This window comes from Aptenodytes patagonicus, chromosome 6 (genome assembly GCF_965638725.1).
Source record: "Aptenodytes patagonicus chromosome 6, bAptPat1.pri.cur, whole genome shotgun sequence".
In the NCBI taxonomy this organism is placed as follows: domain Eukaryota; kingdom Metazoa; phylum Chordata; class Aves; order Sphenisciformes; family Spheniscidae; genus Aptenodytes; species Aptenodytes patagonicus.
In genome coordinates, this window is record NC_134954.1 from 58,400,734 (window position 1) to 58,426,637 (window position 25,904).

Genomic DNA, 25,904 nt, shown 5'->3' on the forward strand with positions numbered 1-25,904 from the left:
TCTGTCTGGCTGTCCTCCCTCTATGGCTCTCACCCTCCCTGCACCTCGCTGGGGTTAACCCGGGCTGGGGCTTAGGCTTGGGCGGCCCCCAGCTGCCTCTCCCCTTCCCCTCCCCGCTCGTCCCTGTGTGGTCTGGGGCGGAGGGGAGCACAACCGCACCTCCTCTCCTCCAGCCCATCTCCTGCCTCTGCTGCCTTCGTCTCCTCCATCCTCCCCTCCGGCGCCCCATGTCCTGGGTGTACCCCGTATCCGAGCTCCTCCGGCGCCCTGCTGCCGTTGGGGTGCCCCTCTCGCTGGCCCCGTGGGACATGGCGCTGTGGAGGGAATAGCTCCCTCTGTGAGAGGGAAAGCAAAGCCAAAGGGACAAACGCCAACCAAAGCCAGCTCCAGGCCGTCAGCTCCTGTCCTGGACGGACACACGGAGCCGGCCACGGACGCCGTTTGAGCTGCCACCGCACCAGGTCCCCCTGGAAGGCTCTGGTGCTGGAAAGGGCGAAGGAAAGGGATTTTGCTGCCCGCTCCTTCTCTTCACCTGGGATCTTTTCTTCCCCATCCCCTTTGGTAAGTCCTGACTTTGCTTTTCTTTGAGCCGGATGGGATGGGGGAAAGGGCTGGGGGTGGGTAGGGAATTCATGGCCGTGGTGACCCACGGCTCAGGGGCTGGGGTTACTTCTTGCCATCATATCTGGGCACAGAATGAAACCAGAGCTGGGGGGCTGAGCTCTTCCCCATGGGACTCAGCCCACATCCTTCATCCTACAAAGGGTCCCGTGACCCCAGGATCTTCCCTGCTGGCTGATGCTCCAGAGGTGCCCTGGGGCCAGGGCTCTGGGTGGTGGGGAGTGGAGGCAGCAGGTGGGATGCTGCTAGGGGCATGACCAGGGGAGACACGGTGGTGCCCAAGCCTTATCCTCTACACTGGTGCAGAGCCCCGGCCAGGATTTGTGCTGGTGCGCGATGCTGTATGGTGCAGCCCGCTGGGCGTGAGGCAGATGGCTGGGATTTTGGGGATGCAAGCTGACCCCCCTTCCCGTTGTCATGCGTGCCCTGGACCAGTTTTTCTCCTGGGCATAGCCGCAGGGTGCTGGGAGGGGAGAGGGCAGAGGGTTGCCCTGCCGGGGCAGCGAGCCTGGCAGCAGGGGTGGGACCAGCCTGGGCTCAGCGCTTCCCCCAGCTGCCTCGATACAGCTGGAGCAGATAGAGCCAGAGCAGAGCTGTGTCTGGGACTGAGCCCTGGGCAAACCCAACCCACGCTGGGGTGGCACAGCCTGCCAGGCTGGAGCTGCTCTGACCTTCAGGGACGAAATCTGACCTTGCTGGGAGCTGCAAACGCTTTGCAAATGGGGACCTGGGAGCCTGCTGCTCTGGGGACGGCTGCTTCGGCTAAGGCAGCCTGTCCCCCCTTCCCTTGGTCTTTTTTGGGGGATTTTATTCAACTTCTCAGGTGACAAGCAATGGATGGCCATATGAGTGATAGCGTGGCCCGGGGGATGGGCCCAGAAGTGGTGGGGAATAGCAGGATTTGGCTCTTGGCATCAGAGCCCAGGGGACGCGTGGGGATGAGGACAGGGTGGGCAGTCAGGTGTGGGGCAGAGCAGCTGTGGGATGAGGGCCTGGCTGATGGTGAAGGTGTCACGGCCCCTTCCTTGCTTGCTACCCTGGTACTGCTCTTGGGGTGGGGGCCACCAGACCCCCATGTCCCCGCCTGGCCGGAGGGTCCAGGGAAGGTGGGATGTGGTGCTGGGGCTCTGCTGTGAACCGCGTCGTGCCCCATCCTGACCCTGCTTTCAAGATGTTTCTCCCAGCCGTGGGATGGTGCCCAGCCCATAGTCTAATTAAAGCCTTTCCCAGCTATTTTCTCCCTTGACGCCACGTGCTTTCATTTATATTTGTTTATTCCCTTTTCCTTTCTATTCCCCTGTGCTATTTATCCCAACCCCCACCCTGGCTCTTGCCCTGTTTCCCGGGACCGGCCAGTACCCATCGCTGCAATCGGACACGAGGGCTGGGCGACGGCCTGGCTCCAGGCAATGTCTCGGCCCCTCTGGCATTGACGCTGCCCCTGGACACGCTGCTTTTTCCTTTCTCCCTCCACGGGAAGGGATTCCCTCCCTCCCTCTCCCTTTTCCCCTGTTTGGGAGGTGTTGCAGAGTCAAACGCTGTCGGTTCCTGGCTATACGACTGGGTGAAGGAGCTCTGAGTCTCTGGGAGAAATCGTGGACCTCATCCTTTCCCGCACCGAGTGCCCAGAGAGGACCTTGCTGCGCGGTCCTGGGGCATCTTCAAGCCAAGGGGGGGCTTTGGGGCTCGACTGCCTTCTTGGGATGTTGCCGGACGGGATTTGGGAGTGGAAAATCAGCGGCAAGGAGGGGGCCCTGACTTGGTAGGACATGTGCTGGGTGTTATTGCCCCCCTCTGCTTTATGGTCCCCCTTGCCGGGGTCAGCAGCGCGGGAGCTGCTGGGGCACGGGTGCAGCGGCATGGGACTGGTTAAGCTGTCCCCGACTCGGAGCTGGCTTTCGGAAGTGTTTTGCTCGCAGATAGGAGCGCTCTGATTTCACACTATCGTGTTAGGGCCGTCTTCCGTCCCTGAGTCAGCTGCCTGGCCCCCCGCCAGGGAAGAGTCATTTTTTCCTCCAAAAGAAAGTGTTTAACGCTGCTCACGGGCCCTTCCAGGAAACCTCGTCGGGGAGCTGGAAAAACAGGAGTCTGCAGCCCAGCCGGTGCTGCGCATGCTCTGGCAGGGGGGACACGGCTTGGAGGCCGTCCCCATTGCCGTCTCAGTGGCTGGGGTCCCCCTCTGCCCCCAAAATCTGGCTGCCCCGTTTGGAAAGGTTTAAAGGGTGCAGCTGGTTGTGGTGTTGGGGCTGCTGGGGGTGGTGGGAGCTGGGAGGCTTGCAGCTGGGGTGCAAGGTTGCCGGCAGTGGTGCTGCTGTGCCCTGGCTGCCCCCCAGCCTTTCGGGGCTGTGGGGCACTTGGTGCCTCCCCGGGGAGGAGATGCTGCATGTTTGGGGTTGGGCAGAGGTGCTGCCTGTGTGGGAGCTTCGAGGCAGCGTCCGGCAGCGAGGAGAGGTCCGGGGCAGATCCACCCGGGCTGAGAGAGGGAAGATGAAGGAGAGAAAGGGTGGGAGCCTGTCTGCAGCCAGGGAAGAAAATGTCAAGGATGGGCGGCTGGCTGGATCTGTGCATCATCTGGGAGGAGAGCGGGCAGGGAGGGGGAAGGTGGGTCTGTGGTTCATCTGTCCTTCACCCGTGGGCTGAGTACATCCATCCAGCTGGAGACATGCAGAGCTACAAGGCCAGATCCTGACTGCCTCCGCCTGTCCTGCTATGGCCCGTGGTGCATCTCCCCCACCCTCCCTGTTTGCGTCCCTGGTGCCGCGTGGCACTTCAGGGCCGGCTCAGCCTTGCGGAGCAGCAGGGTGGTGGTGAAGTGATGGCCAACTGTGTGGGCAGCCCTGGCCTTCACCAGCCATGGAGGGGAATTGCCAGGAATGATGCCTGGAGCCAGGGGGGATTTTGGTGGATCCCAGCAGAGCAGGTGGTGCTGGCAGGGCAGGGCAGGATGGCGTGTGGAGTGGGGGGGCCGCGGGGGCACGGGGCTGGGGAGGGTCTGGCTCCGGTGTCTCTGCATGGTGGCGCCCGTGGGATTGCGGAGGGTGCCGAGGAGACGGCGATGCTGGTCATTAAGCGTTCCGGCGGCACGGAAGAGATCGAAACCACCGGCTAATGGGACCCATTAGCTCTGTGCAGAGAGCCAGCAATTGATCTGGGGTCTCGTGTTCGTTTCTCCCCTTGCAGAGGTTGGGCACACGCAAGGGCCCCTGGACGGGAGCCTCTACGCTAAAGTGAAGAAGAAAGACTCCCTCCACGGCAGCACCGGCGCCGTCAACGCCACCCGCCTCCCGCTCTCGGCAACGCCCAACCACGTCGAGCACACGCTCTCGGTGAGCAGCGACTCGGGCAACTCCACCGCCTCCACCAAGACTGACCGGACCGATGAGCCGGGGGTGCCCGGGGCACCCGGCAGCCAGGCAGTGCTGAGCCCTGAGGAGAAGCGGGAGCTGGATCGTCTCCTTGTCGGCTTCGGCTTAGAAAGCGCGCCGCCCATGCACAACCACGCGCCCGGCCCCGTGCCGGCACGCCTGCCTGCCATGCCAGGCCGCCACGTGGTGCCGGCTCAGGTGCACGTCAACGGGAACGCCGCGGCACTGGTGGCCGAGCGGGAGACGGATATCTTGGACGACGAGCTGCCCAACCAGGATGGGCACAGCGTGGGCAGCCTGGGCACGCTCTCCTCCTTGGATGGCACCACCACTGCCAGTGAGGCCGGCTACCAGGAGGCGCCCCGGGTGGGCAGCCTCTCCTCCCTGCCCAATGGCCCCTCGAGCTGCAACGGGGCCGAGAAGCTGCTGAAGGAGGGGCTGTACGACGGTGAGCCGCTCTCCAACGGCGGCTACCCTTACAACAACCAGAACACCCTGATGGGCCACCACCTCCGTGACCCGCTGCCTCCCTTGCGGCCCTCAGCATCCACTCAGGACAACCTGGCCGGCTACCCGCAGCGCCCGCCAGGCTCCCACGCCCCAGGCTGGCTCCAGCCCCAGCCGCTGCCCGGCTCCCAGCCCTACCTATACGGCTACGACCCCCCTGGCGCCTACCGCTCCCGGTCCTTCCCAGCGGTGGACACGGCCAAGTACGATGCGACCCCAGCGCTGCCCCAGGCCCCGGCTCGCAGCACCAGCAGCCGGGAGGCTGTACAGAGGGGCTTGAATTCCTGGCAGCAGCAAGGAGGGAGCCGGCCGCCTTCCCGGCTGCAGGAGGGTGGCGTGGAGAGCCACAGCCCCAGCGTCTCCAGCTGCAGCCCCCAGCCCAGCCCGCTGCAGCCGGTGCCCCCGCACAGCCACAGCATGCCCGAATTCCCCCGGGCGCCCTCCCGCCGGGAGATTGAGCAGTCCATTGAAGCGCTCGACGTCCTCATGCTGGACCTTGCGCCTGCCGTGCACAAATCGCAGAGCATCCCTGCCGCCTTCCGCCAGGACAAGCCAGCAGGACCCTTGCTCTCCTCCCTCTCGGCCCAGCCCATTGCCGGTCTCTACACCCGGCCGGCTCCACAAGTGGTCCAGCCGAGGTCCTTTGGCACCTCCGTGAGCCCCGTGGTCTCCGAGCCTGGGGGTAAAGCCTATTCTCCCGGGGAGCCGGACTATGGGGTGCACGAGTATCGGGAAACCTATTTGCCCTACAGCTACCAGCCGGCACCGGTGCCAGAGCCAAGGAGCTACAGCCATGCCCCAGCCGGAGCACCGATGGGCATCCTCCCGCTCAGCACCTCCTACAGCCCAGTTGGGTCTCAGCAGCTCCTTGTGTCCTCTCCGCCTTCCCCCACTGTCCCACCACAAACCCAGATGCCCCCCAAGGGACCGGAGAGCTACGAAGACCTGTCAAGGTCGGCAGAAGAGCCCTTGAATCTGGAGGGCCTGGTGGCCCACAGGGTGGCAGGTAGGATGCTTTGATTCCTTGGGGGGGTCAGGGGGGACTGCGTGTCCCGAGAAGCCGGAGCCCGCAGGGGTGGCATGCATGGTGGAGCTGGGGATGGGAGATGCGGCGACTCCTCATCCATGCCGGATCCGGGCTTGGGACTGAGCCACCCGCCGTGGGGGCACGCCGGGTAGGGGGGCAGCCTGTGCTGCTCTCCTTTGTCGAGACCCCCCCTTGCAGCTTGCCGACCGCAGCAGCATCGCCCAGAGGTAGGGAGAAGGGGTGGCCGAGGGGGTTGGGCCTCGCCATCCTCACCCCTTTGGGGTATGGGGCTGGTCTGTCCCCTGTGGCAGGGCCACTCACTGGGTCCCAGGGGGATTTCTCCCTTTCGGGGAGAATATGGCCCAGTTTGGGAAGATGTTTTCAGCTCTGGCTGAGGGTGTCCTGCCTGGACTCTGCCTTGGACATGAAGTTCTCCCTGCCTGGAGCGTGCTCTGGTGTAAGGTCACAGCACAGCACTTGCCTTGTGTTTAATGTAGCTGGGCTCCTTCCTGATTTCAGCCCTTGCTTTCCCCGCAGCGTGCTAGGCTTGGTGCTCGGACTACCTCCCTGGGCAGCCAGGGTGCTGCCAGAGCAGGGGGGCCAGGGTGCAGGCTGGCAGCAGCCTTTCCGTCCTGGTGGCCCAGCCAGCTTGGCCCTGGGTGGTTTGAAGCTGGAACTGGCCTTGGGGCGGTGGTCAAGGTCTGGGAAGGCATTTCCCAGCCCTGCCAGGGAGGTTTGGTGCAATGCTTGGCTGGGTGCAGCGCTGAGCATTGGTGCCGTGGCTGGATGAAGGTGTTTGTTCTGTGTTGCAGAGGGGAAACTGCGTCCTCTGACTCCCTGCCCTCCTGCGGCTCTGGTTCAGGGGCTTTGGGGATGAAGAGCGTCCAAGCCCCCTGGGAAGGAGGTGCCGTGGCCCTGCGGCAGCTCAGTGCCCTCCCTCCCCGCTGCTTTGGCTGCAGTTGTTGAATTGCGGAGCCACATTTGGGAAGGGTTCGGAGCTGCAGCCAGGCTGGGGGCCAGCTCGTGATGCTGGGGCTTGGCAGCTCCGTCCCTTCCAGCTCTGCGCTCAGTCCAGAAACTCGCCTGGCATTAGAGAGAGGGGGGAAAGGCTTGGCTGGAAAAATCCAACAGCACCAACCTCCTAGGTGCGGGGGCTGAGTCACTGCAACACCGGGGCGGGGGGCAGGAGGGGTGCCAGCAGATGGGAAGGGGGATGTGGAGGGACGCAGAGGTGTTGGGGGCAGTTTGCATCCATCCGAACCCGACTTCAGTGATCCAGGCTGGATCCACAGAGGGACCCAGGGCTTGTGCAGAGGGTTTAAACAAACCCAAGAACATAGGGATGTCCAAACCACGCTGTATGTCTGGACTGAATATTATAAGGAGCAGATCTCCCCCTGCAAGTATGGAGGGAAAAAAATGGGGTGGAAAAGAGAAGAGCCCCAGGAGAGGAGGAGCAGTATTTGCAGTGGGTGGGTAACGGATGTTTGATGGTGTCTACCAAAACATCCATCCCCCCCAACCCTGGGGTCAGGTCCTCAAGGCTGGGCTGGGGTCGCTCTCAACCCCCTGCAGCCGCTTGGGCTTCCTGAGGAGAGGTGTCCCAGGGACGGTCCCCAGCCCACGGCCACCTGTCCCCGCTGGAGCCTGGCCGTCTGTGCCGAGGCGGTGACAGTGCGGGCGGGTGGCCTGACCTCCGGCAGGAACGAGGTGTCCTAAAGCCAGCGCCGGGAGGGGACAGCTGATGGGGACGGCGGGGCACGGATGGGTTTGTTTACATTCTCTGCTGCTATAAATTGCCTGTGTGTCCCAGCGCAGCGACGAGGAGCATCTCACACCTCCTCCATGCCCGGTGGGGGAGCACTCCCATTCCCGCTTCCAGCTGGTGAAGGAGGGGAAGAGATGGGATGGGGCAGCGCTGGCATCCCCAGCGCCTTCTTGCAGAAAGGAGCTGGTCCTGCTGTTCTGCAGTCCCCATCATCTCCCTGCGAGGCATCTGGGGTCATCCCTTCTTGTCCCAGCCCCAGGCATCCAATGATGGTGGGGACCTGCACAGTGCCGTCCCCAAGGGGACACTGATGGGGCATTTGTGGCGTTGCACAAGGCCACGTGTGGCTGGGAGCCACCATTGATTTCCCATGTGGGTTTAAGTGGTGCCTGGAGCCAGGCAATTTGGGTGATGGGAAAGCAGCTCCAAGCGGGGTCTGAGCTTGGACCCCAAGCGACTTCAGGCTCACCTGTTGGAGCCTGACTAATATTTTCTCTTGTTTTCTCTCTCTCTCTCCCTATTGTATCTCGTGACATTTGTCCTGTCTGCCCCTTCCTCTCCCCATGGGGGACTGTGTCTGTCCCCTGTGATCTCCCACCCTCCTTGCACCCCCCGTCCTGGTATGCTGGCAGAGTACAACGCCAAGCTCAGGGACCTCAACAAGAGCACCAAAGTCCCCCGTCCTCCTCTGAACCAGCAACGGTCCTTCTCCTTCTCCGGTTCGTTCATTCCACCTCCCTCCTTCCTTGTCCTCCATCCTTCCCCATCCATCCTTCTCCTTCCATCCCTCTCCTCCCTCCTTCCTTCTCATGCTTCCTTCCTTTTCCCTTCTCTCTCCTCCCTCCTTCCCCCTCATCCCTCCTTCCTCCCCTATCCCTGCATGCTGAGTGCTCCGTGTGTTGCATGGATGTGGGATGGAGGGAGGCTCGGGAGACCCTCCCCATGCAGGCTCGATCCCCTTTCTCAGCAGGGCGATGCTCAGGGCCCCCTTGACCTTCTCCAGTGATGGGGGAGCCCCTGGCTCTGGGTACAGACTCCCCTGCCCACGCTTGGTTTTGCATCTCATCCAAGCTTGGCACTGCTCTCTGGTGGGGTTTCACTGCTGGGCTGGATCCGGACCCTCGCTCCAGCCCCTCTGAGCTTTGCCCTGGCCATGGCTCACCCCTCAGGGAGGCAAGGGCTGGGGTGCGGCTCCGCAGACCCCTGGTTCAGCCAGCTCCTGGCCCAGCAGGGTCTCACTTGCCTCAGTCTGGGCGTTTCTCCCATGGGTCCATCTGCAGCTGGGGGTTGGGCGAGGGAGGGCCCCCGGCTGTGCTCGTTTTGGGGTGAAACATGGACGGCCACATTAATGAAGTGCCCTGTGAGGAGGGGAGCAGTACACTGTGCCCGGTGGGATGGGACGAGTTGGGCTCTGGCGGAGAGCGGTACAGGGCAATGTCTGCTGCTGTTCCTCATGCAGGCAGGGAGCGAGTTTGCATCTCTCTTTTCCCTGGGCATCGTGTGTCCCTGTGTGGCTTTAACTGCTGGGTGCCGCATCCCAAGGGCCATGGGATGCTGCTTTGCCCTCTCCTGTCCACTGTGGGGGCATCGCCTGGCTCTTGCCTGGCAGTAGCTCCAGCATCTTATGCCCAAAAAGCAGCTGCCTCCTGATTTGGCCCAGAAACCAGGCTCCCCAGCTGCAAAACCACCTGGGTTTAAATCCCTCCTGTTTCCTCCTCCCCCCGCTGTTGTGCTCCTGCCCTTCCCCAGCCCTTGAGCTGTGTTTAGTCCGAGGGCAGGACTTTACTGGGAGAGGGTTGCTGCCAGGTTAGGGAGTTAAATGGGCAGCAGAAGGGGTGGCAGTGCCAGAGGTGGTGGGGGCGAGGGTGGGGAGCGGGGTGCAGGCTGCTGTTCCCCCTTTGTGATGGGCACCCCTCCTCCCGCAGCTGGGCAGGGCATCCTTGGGGGGCTGGTGGTGGTACCATGGCTGAGGGAGGCTGTATGTCTGCTGAGGGGGTACAGTGAGCGGGGTAAAGGAGAGTTTGTTTTTCAAGTGTAGTTTCCAGCCCATAAATCACCCAGGGGGTCGGGGGAGCCATGCTCAGAGCCTGGGTTTCCTCCAGGTTTTGCTCTGGGCAGCCCGTGAAGTTTCCCACTCTCGGCTCCCGAACAATGAGTCCCTTTTTTCCCCTCTCCTCCCTCCCCTCCCCGCGGCCCCGGCTGCTTTCCATGTCTAGGGAGCGGAGCAGCCAAAGCCTGGTGAGCTCCTGGGTGTCCTGACGGGCCAGATCCAGCACCCTGCAGCTGGGTGACATGCAGCCCGGAGGATGGAGCGGGGGGTCCCACGCTGTAGCTGTGTGATGTGCACTGACAGCCGGGCTCTGGTGAGCTGCTGTTTGTGCTTCCCAAATGAAAAATGCAAAGTGAGGCAGGCGTGCGCGACTCAAGGAGCCCGGTCCCTGCCTTTCTGCAGCGCTTGGTCACTGCAGCTCACTTTGGGATGGGCCAAGGGATGCTCCTGGTGATGCTCTTGCAGCACGCAGGACACTCCAGAGTGCACAAAGTGGAGGGGTGAAAATAAAATGTAAGGGTTTGCTTTATTTTTCCTCCCCCATTTTGTTTCTTCCTATGCTCACAATTCAGGGCTTTGTTCCCTTAAAGCGAGGAGCAGGGAAAAAGATATAGGGTGGCTCTATATGATGCTACCCATGGCCACTGTGCCTGCAGGGTGGCTTCCCAGAGACCCTCTCTGTCCCCTCCGCAGGCCTTTTTAATGGCTGTCCCCCGCGCCGGTGAGCACCTGCAGAAGGGATCGGGGAGTTGTGTTTCAAAGCCGCTCTTAGTGGAATTTTCCAGGCCGCCTCCGCGGCTGGAGCCAGCCCCGTTGGCTTGCGTCCCCTGCCTTGCAGCCCGGCCGCCTCTCCCCCCGAGCTGTGATTTTATTGTTGTTGCCATTCACTGGGCTGATTATTTAGAAATGCACCCAGGCCACCTCCCTCCCTCCCGCGCTCCCAGCCCTTTCCTTGGGGCCGGGAAAGCGCTGGTGCGGGTGCCGGAGCAGTGAAGAGGGGAGGTCAGCGGGCGCGAGGCGTGGGTCCCGCACGGAGCCCCGGGGAGCAAGGGGAAGCAGCTGATGGCTGGTTTTCCTCCGCCAGCCCGTGGGAAAGGAGTTGGTGTTTGAAAAGTGCATTTCCTGGAGCGTGATGCTGGCTTTTTTTTTTTTTTTTCCTTTTTATCTTTTTTTTTTTCCCCCCAATGTGCTGGGCCAAGGGGAGTGTGAGCACTCCCCGGCTCTCCGGGAAAGGCGGAGGGGACAGTGCTGTCACCTCTGCTAGTGGGGCTGAGACCAGGGGCTACCCTGCTGCCGTGTGGGTCCCAGGGAGGAACAGGAGTCCTCCGGGGCTCTGAGCTGTGCCCGTGATGCTCTGCATGGTTCCCCTTCACCGAACCCAGCACCATCGTCCCTGAGCCCTAATTAACCTCTTCATCAGGCGAGATGGGGCGGAGAGTGTGTTTGGGCCCTGTTGGGTGCTGGGACAGTTGGGGTCGCACCCCTCATCCCAGCCCCCCAAGCACCCTGCCCTGCGCTGGCTTTGCCCCGTTCCTGGGCTTTATCGCAGCACATGGGGATCGCCAACGGGATCTACCAGATCCCGACAGCCCGGAGAAACCCCTTCTCCCGCGGTGACTTGCTCTCTCCCTTCTTCCCCGCGGGGTCTCGGAGGCCCTTGGCACTGCCCCAGGCTGTGGGCACTGGTGGCTGGTGGTGCTGGGGTCTGGGAAGGAGGTTTGGGGGGAGATGGAGAGGAGATGTCGATCTCCCCTTTTAGGGGTAGGAGATCAGCAGTGGTTTGTTGGGGTTCCCTGCACCATCCCTCTGTTGGGGTCCTTCCTCCTGACCCGGTGCTCCCTCTGCCTTGGGGACTCACAAAAATGGGCTTTTTCCACTGCTGTGGTTGAAGCTGCGTGCAGATGTGGGAGCAGGGATGCAGCTGAACACGGCCACCCCAGTCCTGGGGGATTCATCCCTTTCCCGCCATGACACTGTCAGGAGGTTCTGGTCCTCGCCAGCTCTGCGGGGCGGGGGCAGGCAGCGTCCCCTTCTCCTGGCTGGTGGGGCTGGGCTGGCTCGCTGGCCTGCTCGCAGGATGCTCCTGCCCCTCGCACCCACTGCCGGGGGATGCTGTCCCTGAGCCCAAAATTCGAGGTGCTTGGGAGGGCTAATGCAGTGATCCAGCCACTAGCCACAACCCTGCCTTGCTTTTTTGCTTGGCCTGGGACCACCGCTGTAGGGTATAGCTGCTCCAGCTCAAAACTCACTGTGCTGGTCTTGGGGTTAGATGCAGGTGAGTGCTGAAGCTGCCATCTCTGCCGGGCAGAGCCCACTTCACAACACACGGCTCTGGGGAGACCTCTCGGATCAGCCCCGGAGCACCTCCTGCTGGTCCCCATCTTAGCTGGCACCTCCTCACCCATCTCCCACCCTGTGCTTGCCCTGCAGGGGTGCAGTCCCGGGAGAAGCCCCCGGAGGAGAGTGCCGTCCCTGCCCGCAAGCGGACCCCTAGCGACAGCCACTATGAGAAGAGCTCACCGGAGCCCAGCTCGCCCCGCAGCCCCACCGTCCTCTCGCCTGAGGTGGTCAGCACCATTGCGGCCAACCCTGGAGGGAGGCCCAAAGAGGTGTGCCGGGGTGGGGAGGGTGCTGGGGGGAGGTGCTTGCTGGTGGGGTGCAGCCACCTCCGGGGAGGGAGAAGGCTTGGAGGGACGTATGGGACTTTTAGCATCCATGGCATCCTGCAGGGTTGGGGGTTAATGATGCTTGTGGTGGTGTCCTGGAGGGTCGTGCCCATCATAGGAGTGGGACTGACCCTTTCTCCTGCTCTCCCCAGCCTCACCTCCACAGCTACAAGGAAGCCTTCGAAGAGATGGAGGGTGCCTCCCCCACCAGCCCACCCTCTGGCGGCGGTGAGATTTCTCCCCCCACCCCAGCCTTCCCTGTCTCGCCACAAACCCCTTACTCCAACCCCTGTAAGTGCTGCGGCTCCGGAAGGCGGAGGGGCTTGGTGGGTGGCTCTCGGCAAGCCAGAAGTTTGCCAAGGGTCAGACAGCTCCGGGCTCCAGACACCCACCACCATGTTAATCACTCCTTCTCTCCATCCTCCTCTCTCCTCCGCATCCCACCACTCCATGTTGCCATCAGCATCCCACTGCCATCAGCATCCCATGCTCGGCACCCTCCTGTTGGCTTTTTCCCATGCTCCACTCACTGGGGCGTTTCTTGGATAGGATCCCAAGGTGGGATAAGGAGAGAGGCAGGTTCCAAAAGACAGCATCCTTTCACCCCATCCCAGTGCTGTACCTCCCCATCTTTCCTACTGGCATGGCAAGAAGGGCAGCAAGGCTGCGGTAGCAGGCGAGCCAGGGGGAGGCAGGAGGGACTGAAGACCGGGAGGGAGCTCAGGGCAGACCCTCGCATGCTGTGCCACTTCTCGCTTGCTGTTTCCAGGGCAGGAAGGTGAAAAGGCTGGGAGATGCCAGCCCTTTGCATGCAGCTTGTCTCCTCTCCTCTGGTGTGGCATGCCTCCTTTCTGACTAACCCTGACTGCGCAGTCGTGGTGGGTTTGTGTGGACCGGGTTTGTGTGACTGGCTCAAGTGACTAACCCCGATGAGCAGCCTCACGTCGGCGCAGCACGACTTGGGCTGCACCAGTGCAACGGAGCAGCCGGTTCAACTGGGATACCCATCAAAAAGATGGCAGCCCCTCCCCCTATCCCCCCCCCTCCCCCCCCCAAACCACTTTTGTAGGCTGGATGCTGAGGGATGCTCTAGGGCTGGGGATGCTCAGGCTGGGCGCAGCCCCCTCTGATGCCATGTCCTGGTCACAACGGGGCCGCCTGCCCCCCCATAGTTCAGCCCATGGGGCTCGAGGCTGTTTCCTCCTGCGCTGTTGCTGTTCCTCCCCTGCAATCCACTGGCGTTTGAGCCCTATCTCAGAGCGTCCCCGGGGCGTTTGGCAGCTTGGAAATGGCCCTGTTGTTCGGGGGACCCGGAGAGCTTGGCCCCGGGGCAGCAGCTCCTTGGCTCGTTTTGGGAGATGAGTCACTTACAGAGGTGACGGGAACAGCCTGGCTGGGGATGTGGCCTGGAGGCAGTGCTTCTTGGCCAGTGCTGGACTGGGAGGTTTGAAGCTGCAGCTTGCAGGCTTCGCCAAAGTGCCCCCTGGGGAGAGATGCAGGAGAGATTTCCCTCCATGGGGAGACAGTGGTCCCGGGGGAATTCCCAGCCCCAGGAGGACCCTGCCACTCGTCAGCCAACAGAGGCGTGAGCTGACACTGCGGCTTGCAGCAGACCAGATTTGGGGAAATCGGACACCCGCTGGGGAAGGCGCTGCCATCTCAGTTTCCCAGGGACTCGGCTGCTCGGCTGCTCCAGCCTCAGGCTGCCTGGGGGACTTGGCCTCGGGGCAAGGGTCTGGCTTTCCTCCGGAGCACCCACCATCCGCCGCCTCCCGGCTTCACTGTGGGCCCTGTGCCCGCACCACCAGTTGGGGATGTTCAAATGCTGATGGAGGGATGTGCCCTCCGGTCCCTTTTGCTGGAGATGAGACCTGGAGGTCTCCCCCGGGGAGATGCAGCATCAGGGAGATGGGTCAAACCCGGGAGGGAGGAGGGGAGAGGAGGCACGGTTGGCTCAGGGTGGTCCGCCCAGCCCCGTGAAACCCTGCCGCCCCGCACTGCTGGTGCATCCATACCATAGTCATACATACATACGCAGCTCCTCCTGGTATGTACGTATGGGCACAGGGGTACAGACCTCATGTTTGCATTGCCACCCCTCAGGGAACATGCCCTGTGTGAACATCCTCACCCACCTGTCGAGCTGGTCTGGCGGGTGGGGGTTTTTCTGGCAGTCCTGCTGCCCCTTTCGTGGGGGTGATGAGCTGCTCCGGGACAGCCCGGTCCCAGCTCAGACAGACAGATTGGCAGAGGGGGGTTAAGGTTTGTGACTGTGGGGTTGGGGGGGGGCAGCTGCTTGCACATGGGCAAAGAAAGAGGCTTCGTGCCTATGGTGGGACCATTCCCTTGTGGGGATGCTGCTGGGAGATGGGGTCTGGGCCTGCCCTGGTAGGAATTGCCCCCTTTCTCCATCCTGCCAGCCCCGCAATGGGGCAGACTGCTTCTTCCCGGCCACCTCCCGCCCTGTGTGCATCCCCAGATGGAGAGGGGGATTGGTGCTCTTCCACGGGGTGCTACTTCACACAAGGGCTCTTCCTGGCAGCCCCTGATTGCAGCTGGTGGGTGGGATGGGTCATGGGGCCTTTCTGAAGCTTTGCCTCCCACCCCTCCACTAATGCTCTTGTATCCTCCATGCCGACAGTGCGTTCTCCCCCTGGCCTGGCCAAGACCCCACTCTCAGCGCTAGGGCTGAAACCCCACAACCCAGCCGAGATCCTGCTGCATCCAGTGGGAGGTGAGTGCAGGCACGTGGGCTACAGGTGGTTTTTGGGAGGGGGGCATCTGTGAGGATACCCCTGGAAGGGTCCTCTGGCTGGAGAAGGCACTTCTGCCTCCCTTTTGGGGCCAGGTAGCCCTGGGGTCCTTGTCACCTCCCGTGGGGACTCTGGGACTGTGTGAGGGTGGAGGATGTTGGTGCTGCCCTGAGGGTCCTGCCTCCTCCCCAGCCTCATACTCCTCCCTCCCTCACCCGCTCCATCCCTTCTCCCCAGCACAGCCGGAGAGGGTTTGCTCTCTGGGAGCTGAGCCTGTCAGCCGGAACAGTATCCAGAGCCCACTCCATCCCGGAGAACGGTCTCTGGGTGCAAAGGCCCTGCTCTCGTGGGGACATGTCCCAGAGCAGCCTGCCAAGCCAGACCTCACTGCTCCCCAGCACCTGGGGACCCTTCCTGGGCCATCTCAGAGCTGAGTGTAACCCCCCCAAAACCTGGCTGAGCCTGGGGGGCACGGCTTGGCTGAGCCCACCCAGTGAGACCCTTCTCGCTTTGCCCCCAAGGGCGAGCTGATGCTTTTTTTGGTGCTTGCTGGGTTTCCCGGAGCAGCCCTTGGTAGTGGCTCCCCTCTGTTCCTCTTCCCCACCTGAAACCAGCCTCTTGGGGTTTGGACATCATCTCTGGGATGCCCAGGTGGGCCCTGGGGGTGCCCGAAGCCAGGAGCTCAGTTTGAGGTGCAGTGTCGGGGAGGTGTGGGGCTCTCCTTTGCACTCTGTGTGCCCCTGTCTGACTAAGGCAAAGCTGCTTAACTTGGATTTCTCTTTCTTTCTGTCTCGCACCTCCCTTCTTCCTCCTCTCCCTGCTCCCATCGCTCCCCTGCCCCTCTGTCTCAGAGCTAGAAGGGGAGGCGGGCGGTGGCTCTGAAGAAGGTAAGAAAGGCTTTTCTTTCTCTGTCTTTCTCTTCCCTGCTCATCCCCACTGTTGGGACCATTGCTCAGAGCAGGCTCCGGCTGTCTGCACCAGCAGCCCTCCCTTGCACTGGCCCCCAGGGATGTAGGAGCCTGAGTCTTGCCGGTACCGCTCCCTTTCGAGGAAGGGAACGTCATGCCACATGTCATGGTTGGCTCCCCCAGTGTCTAAATTGGAGCCGGAGGTCTGTCACATTGGGTGGCGATCATCTATGGGGGCTGAGAGCTGTTTGTCAGTGCGTGGCATCCTCACTGGCGGCACGCTGGGGATGCTGGCACGTCATGGCCAGCTTCGGACGAGCCTGGTGGGGGGCTGGGAGCAGCAGCCCTGGTTTTAGGCTCCTGCCCTTCCCTTCTGGCTTTGCTGCTGCCATTGGGAGCAAAAGTAAACCGAAGTGCAGCACAAAAGGTCACCAGGCGCAGAGGCCACCAGCGTGCTGCCAGCTCAGCCAGCTGGGCAGCGGCACAGCGCTGGCAGCTGGTGTGTATCATCCGCCAGCCGGGAGGCTGCCCAAATTTCCCCCACCTCTCCCATCCGAGGACTGGGCTGAGCTGGGACGGTAGCTGGGGGGCGGCTCTGCCGATGGTGGGGGCACTGCAGGCTCCGGGGTGTCACATCTTCCGGGGGGATGGAGGCTTCAGGAGCGGCTGCAATTCCCTGAAGTGCCGCCTGCTATCTAACAGTTGTGTGGTTTTGCTTTCTTCTTTAATGAAACTTTGGGCCCTCAGGGCCGGGATGGGGAACTATGTGTTCAAGATGGGTTTTGGGGAGATGATGTCTCTTCTCGGTGAGTTTGCAACACTTCCCAGAGCCCCGGGACCTGTCAGTGTTTCTCCTCTGGAGTTCCACAAAATGCACATAACCCAAACCCGAACGTTGTGTAATGTTGGAGAAAGTGTTTGCTTGAAGAAAATGTTCTGTTTCCAGAGCTGATTTTTCAGCGATGGCTTCTTGAGTCCATTAAAGGATGTCTGGTGACCCCGCACTGGCTGGGCTGAGTGGCCACCGCCAGTCTGTTGCCCTGCTTTTGTCCTTCTTCCTCTTGGATAGCATGATGGTTTTTGGGGGGTTGAATCTGCAGTCCTGAGCAGGGACAGGTGTTTTGGCTTAACAAATCTTTGGCTTAACACCCTCTGCATCCAGCCACATGCTCCATGAGGATCCCTGCCCCACTGGGCTCTGCTCAGTTGCTCCTGGGACCGGGGGATGCTCTGGCAGCGCAGGAGCTCAGGGCCCGGCTGCCACCTCCGGGGAGGCTTTAAAACAGCCCGATGCAGTCGCAGTGCTGGGGATTTCTGACTGGAGCACAGCCCTGCTCAGATTCGGGATTCCCGAATGACTGCCCACCCCCCGGTGACTCAAGGCCTCTCTATTCTCCCACCATCTTCCCATGTCCAGAGCCTCTTCCAAGAAAACACTAGGAGGCAAGGTCTGATTTTTTCAACCTAAAAAAACCCTGCCTGAAACTTCCCAGGTTTTTTTTCTTTCTTTTTTCCCATATTGAACCAAACGACTCGAACACGTGCCCATGGTCACACACCTCGCTGTGGCACACGTATGCTTGCACACGCGCTCCCGCGTGAGCTGTCCCCCCTCCCCGAGTCCCTGGCTCCTGCCTCGCTTCAGCCCCCACCTTTGCAGGAGGGGCTGGCATTTTCACAGCCGTTTGGTCTTAACCTCTTGCAGGCTGACTCATATGTACTGTCTGGCTAATTTTAGTCTGGGGTGGGGAGCTGGGGGAGAAAAGTGAGTAGCTGTGAAATTAATTTAATTACCTAAGCAGCGATGAGTTTCTCACAGCTGCCCTGGGCGTCCCCCTGGGCAGTGCTTCATCCCTGTCACTCGGAGCTGCGTGTCCTGCCTTGGATGCTGGTACCCAGCCTGTGTTGAGGTCCTCGGTCTTGTTTTGGCTCAGATCTTTCCTGGGGTGGTTAAGCAGGGCTGGGCAGGGAGATCAGCCTGAGGGATGGACGACTCCTCCCCTGTCTGCAGGCAGATGGGGCATGGAGACACGGGGTGGGGGGAAGGAGGGGGACCCATGACAGTCTTTTTCCTTGCCACCCCCTGGTCTGGCACCAAACACGGAGCTGTGCATTGGCGTTGCTGGCTGTCAGTGGGCTGGCTTGCCGGCAGGCTTAGCTGGGGCCCAGCTGTTATGACTAATAATAATAATAATGTTTGTCATGTTAATTACTACTGTGGAGCCGCCTCAGGCACGGCCAGCCGGGGACCTGCAAGGATGCCCGGCCCATATAGCGTTTGACGCCAGCGGGTCTTGCTTAGGGTGTTGCGCTCCAGCGTGGAGGCAGTCGGTGGCATGTGCCAGCTGAGGTGTGACACGGCTGCGGGGTCACGGGATGGGGCTGAAGCTGTAGCCCCTTCATCCGGTGCGGCTTTTGTGGGGGGGCTGGGGGCTGCAGAGGCTATTGTAGGGATGGGGAGCAGCCTGGATGGAGCAGGAGGCAGGGGGGAAAGAGAGGAGGGAGGGCTGGGTCTGGCGGCTGCCTTGGCTGGTGACAGCCAGCCCAGCCCGCTGCTCCTGGCACAGGACAGCTCGGCAGCTCCAAAGGAAAATTGCTTTTCTTGGTCATGCTCGTGAGCTCTGGTTTCAAGCCGGGCTGGGAGTGAGAGTGTTGGATACTGCAGTGGAAATAGCTGGAGCTGCTCTCTGGTCTGCTGCTGGAGATGGCTGGCAGAGGTGGGCTGCTCAGGGCAGGGACCGCCAGGCATCGTCCTCAGTCCCGCGTGAGTCAGCGCAGGCTGGGCAGAATCACCGGCTCTATTTTTAGGGGCTGGGGATGAGCAGGGAGCACGAAGTGTGCTGTGTGGCATCCCAGGCGGGGAGGGATGCTGACTCAGAGCAGGGTGGAGGGGCCGTGGCGTGGGAAGGGACCTAGGTCCCATGTGCTGCTCTGGTCCCCTCAGGGAAAGGGGTGGGCACAACCCCCCTCCCTGTGCCCTGGCTGGGGGTCTTCAGCATCCCTTGGAGCAACCTAAAGGCCCAGATGAGCCAGATGTGTTTTTGCACAACCCCTGGGGGAAGAGGGACGAGGGACAGGGGAAATGTGCAGCTGGAGGAGCTCAGCTCAAGCACCTTCACTGGCTGAAACAGGGATACCGGGAAGGGCATGGCCCCCTTCCCATGGGAGCTGTGGGCTCATCTGTTTCCCCTTCTCTTTTGCCACAGAGCCCAGGAGCTACGTCGAGTCAGTGGCCCGCACGGCCACGACGGGCAGGGGAGGGAGCCTGCCTGCCACCCAGCCTGGGGGCCCGGAGGTGCCTGCCAGGAACGGCACCTTCACCAACTCCTTCACTGTCCCCAGCCCCGTCTCCACCAGCAGCCCCATTCACAGCGTGGACGGGTAAGGCAGTGGGTGCAGGTTCTGGGGGCTGGTGGGGCTGGGGCCTAATCCTGGCTGGTGCACAGGCTTGCTCCCACTTTGAAATTGCCTTTGCAAGGACCCCCGTCTCCTCAGGCAGGGTTTAGGTGTCCTGGTTAACCATGCGGCTCACTGCCCTGAGGAGACAAAGCTGGGTCAGTGGCGGTCACTGGTGGTCACTGGTCCTTGGCAGCATCTCACTGGGAACCTGGCCCTCGGGGCAGGAGGAGGGATGGGGTCTGTGCTATCCCCTAGCCCTGGGTTGGGTTGAGCATCAGTGCCCTGTGGTGTGATGGAGACATCGTCCTGTCCCCTCTCCACCCTGCCCATGGGGTGTCCTGCACTAGCTCACCTGGCAAGGCTGGCAGGGTGGAACTAACTGGGCATTTTGCTGGGAGAGGAGCTGGAAAAAGGCTCTGTCTCTCAGAAAGTCATATTTTGAGGGGGAATTTGGATGCATGGGGGAACTAAAGCTGCCTCCAGTTGCTTTCATGCAGCTGGCAGAACCCATCCCACCGTTGCCTCTGAGCAAGTGAGCAGCTCACTGGCGCCATGCCTCAGTTTCCTTGTGCACCACTCACAGGAGGGTGCCAGCCAGCAGCAGGAACGAGGGATGGAGTTGAATCCTCCTTCTTCTCATCTCTCCTCAGGGCCTCCCTCCGCAGCTACCCGTCGGAGGGCAGCCCCCATGGCACGGTTACACCTCCCCATGCCTCGGCTGAGCCTGTTTACCGGTCACCTGTCGGCTCGCAGATGCCCTCTGCTCACAGCAGCTACCAAAACTCGTCTCCATCTTCCTTTGCAATGGTCCAAGGTGGGGTCCCAGGCTCGGCGTACGCCAGCCCCGACTACCCCGATGGCCGAGCTGGCCTCCAGCTGGACCCCCAAGCTCGGCCGCAGCCGCAGGTCAACGTGGTGGGGGTCCACGTCCTGCCAGGGAGCCCCCGCACCCTGCACCGGACAGTGGCTACCAACACGCCGCCCAGCCCCGGCTTTGGGCGAAGAGCCGTTAACCCTGGCGTGAGCGGCGCTCCTGGCAGCCCTGGGCTGGGCAGGCACGCTGTGGCGGCCCATGGCAACCTGGTGGCCCCACCGGGGAGCCCCAGCCTGGCCAGGCATCAAGCTGTGGTGGCCGTTCCCCCCGGCAGCCCCCTGTATGGCTACCCCAGCCCGGAGGAGAGGCGCCCGACGCTGTCTCGGCAGAGCAGCTCCTCCGGCTACCAGCCTCCCTCCACGCCGTCCTTCCCCGTCTTGCCGGCGTACTATCCCGGCACGAGCACGCCACACTCCTCCTCCCCGGACTCGGCTGCCTACCACCAAGGCAGCCCCACGCCACAGCCCGCGCTGCCCGAGAAGCGGCGGATGTCGGCCGGGGACCGCTCCAGCAGCCTGCCCAACTACGCCACCATCAACGGCAAGGCGTCCTCGCCCCTCTCCAGCGGCATGTCCAGCCCCAGTGGTGGGAGCACCGTCACCTTTTCTCACACTCTGCCGGACTTTTCCAAGTTCTCCATGCCAGGTAAGGGATGCTGTTGGAGGTCCCCATGTCCCCCTGCCCTGCCCAGGGCTCTCCCCTCCTCCTCCTCGCCAGCCGGTGGGGAAGGGGTTGCAGCCACGACCCGATTTACCCCTCCTGCCCATCTGCAAACCGACGGCACCACCGGGGCTCGGGCCATTTCCTGCACTTTCTGGTAAATCCAAACAGGAAAAACACTGACCCGGCATTGCTGGTGTAAACAACACCCAGAGTTGTGTACGGGGAGATCAAAGCGCCCCGAGGCAGCTTTTCTCCGCCGTGGGGATGCGCTGACCTCCTGGCCCCATTCCTGGCGGGCTTTACCCCGCCAAGACCCCGCTGTGGTGCTGCCTCCTTGTTTCAAATAGTGTGCCGTGCCTCAGGTGCCGCTGCGCCTGGAACACCTTTGCTGCCTCCCGTTACGGGACACCTTGGTGACGCCAAGATTGGGCCGATAGGACGAGGGGAATAAAGCCGTGGGGCAGTAGTGGCTCCGGCTGCTGGGCCGGTTTCACTGCCAAGCGGGCAGCCCTTTGTGGGTACTCTGGCGCCTGCCCCAGCCCCGTGACTCGCCGTGGCTGGGGACCTTTCCCAGCCGGGAAGCACAAGCAATTAAAAACCGTAACAATTAGCAAGTGGGCCGGGGAGGGGAGCAAGCCCCCCCCCCCGCCTCTCTGAAGGCAACCAGATTGCAGAGGGCTGATAACACGTCTCCAGCAGAGATGCTATCTATCTGGCCCGCCGGGTTGTTTGCTCGGTTGTTTTTGGAAAGCAGGTGGTTGGAAATGTTGCCCGAGCAAAGCGGTGGCTTCATGGCCAGAGGACTGGCTCCCATTGGGGCCATACCACTGATGGGCACAGAGCAAGGCAGGGCAGGGCTGGGGCTGGGGGCTGCGTTTCTGAGGGTAGGTCGACCTGTCCAGTTCCTCTGCACAGAGCAAAGATAAAGGAAGGAATTTATTTTTGTGATGGACGAGCCAAATCTTGAACATTAGAGAGCAGTGAAGGTCCTCTGAAGTCAGGGGATCTCCCCACCACCCCCTGGACATATCTCTTTCCTCCGACAGCTTTCATTTCACCTGGCCAGCTCCCTTTTAAATGATGAATTCCCATTTTGTCTCTGCCTATTGTGGCAAGGAGGCTCATCCCAGGCACAGCCCTTCGAGGGCCCTTGTGTCTGGGCTTAGCTTTAGATGCCTAGCAGCCCCATAAAGTCCAGGTGATGATCAGCCTGCCTGGGTATGGAGGATTAGGTTGAGGTTAAGGCAATGTGTTGGGGCGGAGAAGAGGTGGAGGAGTAAATGCTTTAGCCGGATTTGTGAAAAACTCATGTGGAGTTTTAGATACAGCATCTTTTAACTTTTTTCTTGTCTTCTCCTCTTTCCTTCCTTGCAGACATCAGCCCCGAGACTCGTGCCAACGTCAAGTTTGTGCAGGACACTTCCAAGTACTGGTATAAACCGGAGATCTCCAGGGAGCAGGGTGGGTAGATGGCACAGGGCAAAGAATACAGTCAAGTGAGCTGTGGTTGGGAGTTGGGGTGTATCTGGGATCACAGGGATTAGCGAGGATTTCCCTTAGGGGCTGGATTAGAGTGAAGGCAGATTGCGGATGCTCAGACCATGGCAGAGGAGGGTTGAAGCCCAGCTCAGCTGCAGGCTTGCATGATGTGGGCTCCCCAAACCTTCCCCTTGGTGGAGGAACACTGGTCCCCACAGCGTGCAGTGGATCTATGCAGTTTGGGGTGCAAAGCATCCAGATCTTGAGTTGAGAGAGCTCAGAGGGGTCTTGGAGACATGGGTAAAATAAGAGGGGAGAACAAGGAAGGGGCAAGGTGCCTTCAGGGCCAAGGTCTCAGCATTTGGCCCCTGGTCCCTGTCTGCTCTCCAGTGCTCGGTTGCTCAGAGCTGGGCTGTGGGGGAATGGATGCTCTGAGATGCCCACGCAAGGGCAGCGGAGGCAGGGCGGGGCAGATGAGCCCCCACCTGGCCGCAGACCCACTTGAGACCCCCATCCAGATGTGCAGGGGGGACAGTAAAACGTCATGGTGCCCAGCTGTGAGGCCACAGAGCTGGGGCGCCCCATCCCAACCCACGCCTGCTGGTTTTAGAGGGCTCGTCGGCTCTCACTGTGCCAGCTCTGAGGTCTGCCGTTCTCTCCTGCAGCCATTGCACTGCTGAAGGACAGGGAGCCAGGGGCTTTCATCATCCGAGACAGCCACTCCTTCCGGGGAGCCTACGGCCTCGCCATGAAAGTAGCTTCTCCACCTCCCACGGTCATGCAGCAGAACAAGAAAGGTATTGTGTGCCCTTCTCCATCCCACGCCGAGATGCCTTCCATCGTTCGGCCGGGGCGAGCGGGCAGCTGGATCTGCTGAGCCAGTCGTGCCCTTGGGTATGTGCTGATGTGGCAGGATCCCTCCCTCCCAGCTCTCCCCTCCCAGGGCACAGGGAAGCACCAGACACCCTCTGCCCTGAGCTGTGGAGGGCTCAGGGGCATCTGCATCTTGGGCTTTGGCATGGCGAAACAGGCACAGCATCCTTGGCCTACCAACACCATGGGGGACCCTGGCTTGGGGTTGACCCTGTGCAAAGGGCCGGATTCGAGGAGGGTGTGCGAAGTGGCAGCGACCCCTCCCTCGAGCTGGAGCACTGGTTTCCACGTGGGACTGCAGAGTGGGAGGACGAGTAGGGTGGCTCTGATGTGAGAACATCCCATCTCTTCCCAGGAGACATCACCAATGAGCTGGTGAGGCACTTCCTCATCGAGACCAGCCCGCGGGGTGTGAAACTAAAAGGATGCCCCAACGAGCCCAATTTTGGTGAGTGCCCCCAGCGTGCTTCCCACATGTGGGGTTGGGTTGCGAGAGCCTTGCCTTTGCTGGACTATCAAAGCAGACAATCTGGGAGAGAGCCCCCACCTCTGTTACTGCCTCTTGTCTCTGCATAACTGAGTCCTGTGGGCATTTGGAGCCTCTGGCGTCGTGCACACTCATGAGTGCACACAAATGTGCGTATATGCACAGGTACGTACCTTCCTGCACACACGTGTAGGACAAATGGTGCTGCTGGGCAGGGTGGAGGGCAGGGGCTCCCCTTGTTCCAGTTATCCCATGGCTAATGTGCTCTGAGGTGCTGCACGAGGACCTCTGCCCCATTCGTTGTTCCTAAGGTGGCCCTGGCATCTCTGCCCCCTCCCTGAGCCCTCTGTGGGCACGGTGGTTTCAGCAAGAGGAAATGCCACGTGTGGCATTAGGACCACAGTGAAGAAACCCACCAAAAAGCCTGTTCCCATCCACCTGGAGCAACAATGACCTAACACTGGGGAAACCCGTGTCCCCAGCCCTGCGCTGACCATCTCCCCTCTCTCCCCAGGTTGCCTCTCAGCTCTGGTGTACCAGCACTCCATCATGCCCTTGGCCCTGCCCTGCAAGCTGGTCATACCTGACCGAGGTAAGAGCCAGGGCCAGAAGGGAGTGCATCTGCCCCCACAGCCTGCCTGGGACAGGGTAGGTTTCCAAGCAGGGAGCAGCAATAACACTCTGTATCTTCTAGATCCCATGGAGGAAAAGAAAGACACAGTGTCGGCCACCAACTCGGCCACAGACCTCCTCAAACAGGGTGCGGGTGAGTAGAGAGGGGCTGCTGTGGGGTGAATGTGGCCCGAAGTAGTGGCTGACCCCATGCCTGCCGTCTGCCTTTCCAGCCTGCAACGTCCTCTTCATCAATTCGGTGGAGATGGAGTCACTGACGGGCCCCCAGGCCATTGCGAAGGCCGTTGCCGAGACGCTGGTGGCCGACCCCACGCCCACCGCTACCATCGTCCACTTCAAAGTCTCCGCACAAGGCATCACTTTAACCGACAACCAGAGGAAGTAAGAGCCCCCATGGCCACGTCCCCGGGTCCCCAAAGCCAATGGGGCTGTGATCCAGGGAGTGTGTTGGTGAAGGACATCCCTGGGGTGGCATGAGCCTGGTCATGGGCAGGGCTGGGCTTTGTCCTTGACTGCTGGAGCATCCTAGAGACCTATGGGAGTGTCCTCCATGCTGGTGGGGCTGGGCTGTGATGGGGCAGAGGTGGGGGCTCCCTGGCCCTGACACTCCCTGCCTTGTGTTTCAGATTGTTCTTCCGACGACACTACCCCCTCAACACTGTCACCTTCTGCGACCTGGACCCCCAGGAGCGAAAGTGAGTGCCCTAACCCGGGGGAAGCACATGTCCCCTGACCCTTTCCCTGCCCCAGGCTCCTGGGCTGCTTGGAGCAGGGTCTTTGCTTGCTCCGTCCCTCTTGCTCCTGCAGAAGGCAGGGATGGAGGGTCCCCTTGGATACTGTGGGGCAACACCAGCTTCTCCTGGTGACTTCTTGGTGCCTCCAAGCATCTTCATGCTGAGGGAGAGGCACATCAGTTTTTTTCCATAGAGCCAAGCCTGTGCAAAGCCAGGCTGGCCTTCCAGCGTTGGTGCGGTGGCCCCCATCACAGCCCTGTCTCTCTGTGGGTTGCAGGAGGCACCATCTCTCACACCTCCTCTTCTCTTTGCAGGTGGACTAAAACTGACGGCAGCGGCCCAGCCAAGTAAGTACTTTCCGTGCTCGATTCCTCCCAGCCGCTGTCGGGGTGGCTCCTGCCTGAGTTTGAGCATTGTCTGGGAGATGCAGCATTGGCTGCCCTCATGCAGGGCAGCATGAGATGGGCTCAGCTCCTTGCTGCAGGAACATTTCACCCAAGCATGAGACCATGGTCCCGGGGACTCAGGAAGCATCTTTCAGCCCCAGATTCCTGGTCAGAGCAGGCATGGTCCTTGCTGAACTGGCCTTACTGGAAACTCTCCCAGTGGAGTCAGCGGGAGCCAGGTCATGGAGCAGAGCTGGGGGTTACGCTGATGGCGTGTGAGCCACTGGCTGGCTCTTCCCTTTCCTCCTCTCCTCCCTGTCCTGACCCACGGGAGCACAAAGCTGCCGGCTGAGCCCATTTCCAGGGGCCAATTCCCACTAATTTTAGCCATTGTGTTAGCAAAGGGGTTTTTATTAGGATGTCCAGCTGCTGGGATATTTCCTCTCTCCTATTAGAAATGCCATGGCCTGGGCCTGTCTCACATTCTGTTCCCCTGTATTTATAACTTGAGTTTGCACGTTCTAATTAAAAAAAAAAAAAAAGGACATTTTATTCATCGGGGAGAGACAGACAGAAATAACTGCATGGTGTCACCCAGCTCCCTGTGTCCCCACATGGCCTTCCTCTCATACAGGGTCTACCCCAATGGCCAGCCCATCACACCTCTGTGGTTTCAAGAGTCATCACCCAAACTAAGGCAATGCTGTGATC

At 61.2% G+C, this 25,904-nt stretch overlaps 1 protein-coding gene across 18 annotated transcripts in view; it reads left to right on the forward strand.

Annotated features, from left to right (window-relative positions):
* The window catches only part of TNS1 (tensin 1), a 70,284-nt gene that overhangs the window by 39,496 nt on the left and 4,884 nt on the right, over positions 1-25,904 (forward strand). For 8 of the 18 annotated variants that reach the window (XM_076342860.1, XM_076342863.1, XM_076342864.1 and 5 more), the window contains 16 exons: positions 3,802-5,499; positions 7,921-8,007; positions 11,769-11,947; positions 12,157-12,295; positions 14,646-14,738; positions 15,609-15,644; positions 18,872-19,046; positions 19,715-20,583; positions 21,976-22,062; positions 22,746-22,877; positions 23,309-23,401; positions 23,955-24,032; positions 24,135-24,206; positions 24,286-24,454; positions 24,700-24,768; positions 25,122-25,154. In XM_076342860.1, coding sequence (XP_076198975.1) covers positions 3,802-5,499; positions 7,921-8,007; positions 11,769-11,947; positions 12,157-12,295; positions 14,646-14,738; positions 15,609-15,644; positions 18,872-19,046; positions 19,715-20,583; positions 21,976-22,062; positions 22,746-22,877; positions 23,309-23,401; positions 23,955-24,032; positions 24,135-24,206; positions 24,286-24,454; positions 24,700-24,768; positions 25,122-25,154 — 4,009 coding nt within the window. The remainder of the gene's footprint in view (positions 1-3,801; positions 5,500-7,920; positions 8,008-11,768; positions 11,948-12,156; positions 12,296-14,645; positions 14,739-15,608; positions 15,645-18,871; positions 19,047-19,714; positions 20,584-21,975; positions 22,063-22,745; positions 22,878-23,308; positions 23,402-23,954; positions 24,033-24,134; positions 24,207-24,285; positions 24,455-24,699; positions 24,769-25,121; positions 25,155-25,904) is intronic. The other 10 variants (XM_076342867.1, XM_076342876.1, XM_076342868.1 and 7 more) reach the window with 8 other exon arrangements.